The sequence below is a fragment of the Egretta garzetta genome, unplaced genomic scaffold (genome assembly GCF_000687185.1).
Source record: "Egretta garzetta isolate BGI_Z169 unplaced genomic scaffold, ASM68718v1 scaffold24, whole genome shotgun sequence".
Taxonomy (NCBI): domain Eukaryota; kingdom Metazoa; phylum Chordata; class Aves; order Pelecaniformes; family Ardeidae; genus Egretta; species Egretta garzetta.
The window spans coordinates 894,653-894,983 of record NW_009259494.1 but is presented as its reverse complement, the minus strand read 5'-3'; the positions used below and the strand labels follow the sequence as shown (position 1 = coordinate 894,983).

General features: G+C 68.6%; 1 protein-coding gene across 1 annotated transcript in view; it reads right to left on the bottom strand.

Annotated features, from left to right (window-relative positions):
- Positions 1-331, bottom strand: part of E2F1 (E2F transcription factor 1) — a 4,394-nt gene that overhangs the window by 2,753 nt on the left and 1,310 nt on the right. Inside the window, exon 2 of the mRNA XM_035892918.1 lies at positions 65-189. Coding sequence (XP_035748811.1) covers positions 65-189 — 125 coding nt within the window. The remainder of the gene's footprint in view (positions 1-64; positions 190-331) is intronic.

The following is a 331-nucleotide window of genomic DNA, read 5'->3' as shown; positions in this document are numbered from 1 at the left end:
CTGACCCCCCCCGCTCCTGGCTGGGCTGGCTTAGGGGGGGGTGCAGGGGGAGCAGGGCTGGTACCTTTAGTGGGGTTCCTGGCCTTGCCCCGGCCCACCGGCAGGCTCTCTGCTATGTACTGGTGATCCGTCCCCAAGTTCAGCTTCCTCTTCACCTGCAAGGGATGGGGTTCCTCAGAGGGACAGACACTGCCACGGCCCCACAGTGCTGGCGACGGAGGGCGGCCCCAAGGGACCCCTCCAGGGATTTTCCCCCAGGGGCACAGCGCTGCGGGGTATAGAAGCACCCGCTCCCGGCAGGAAGCGGCCGATGGGAGGCGGCTCCCCGGCT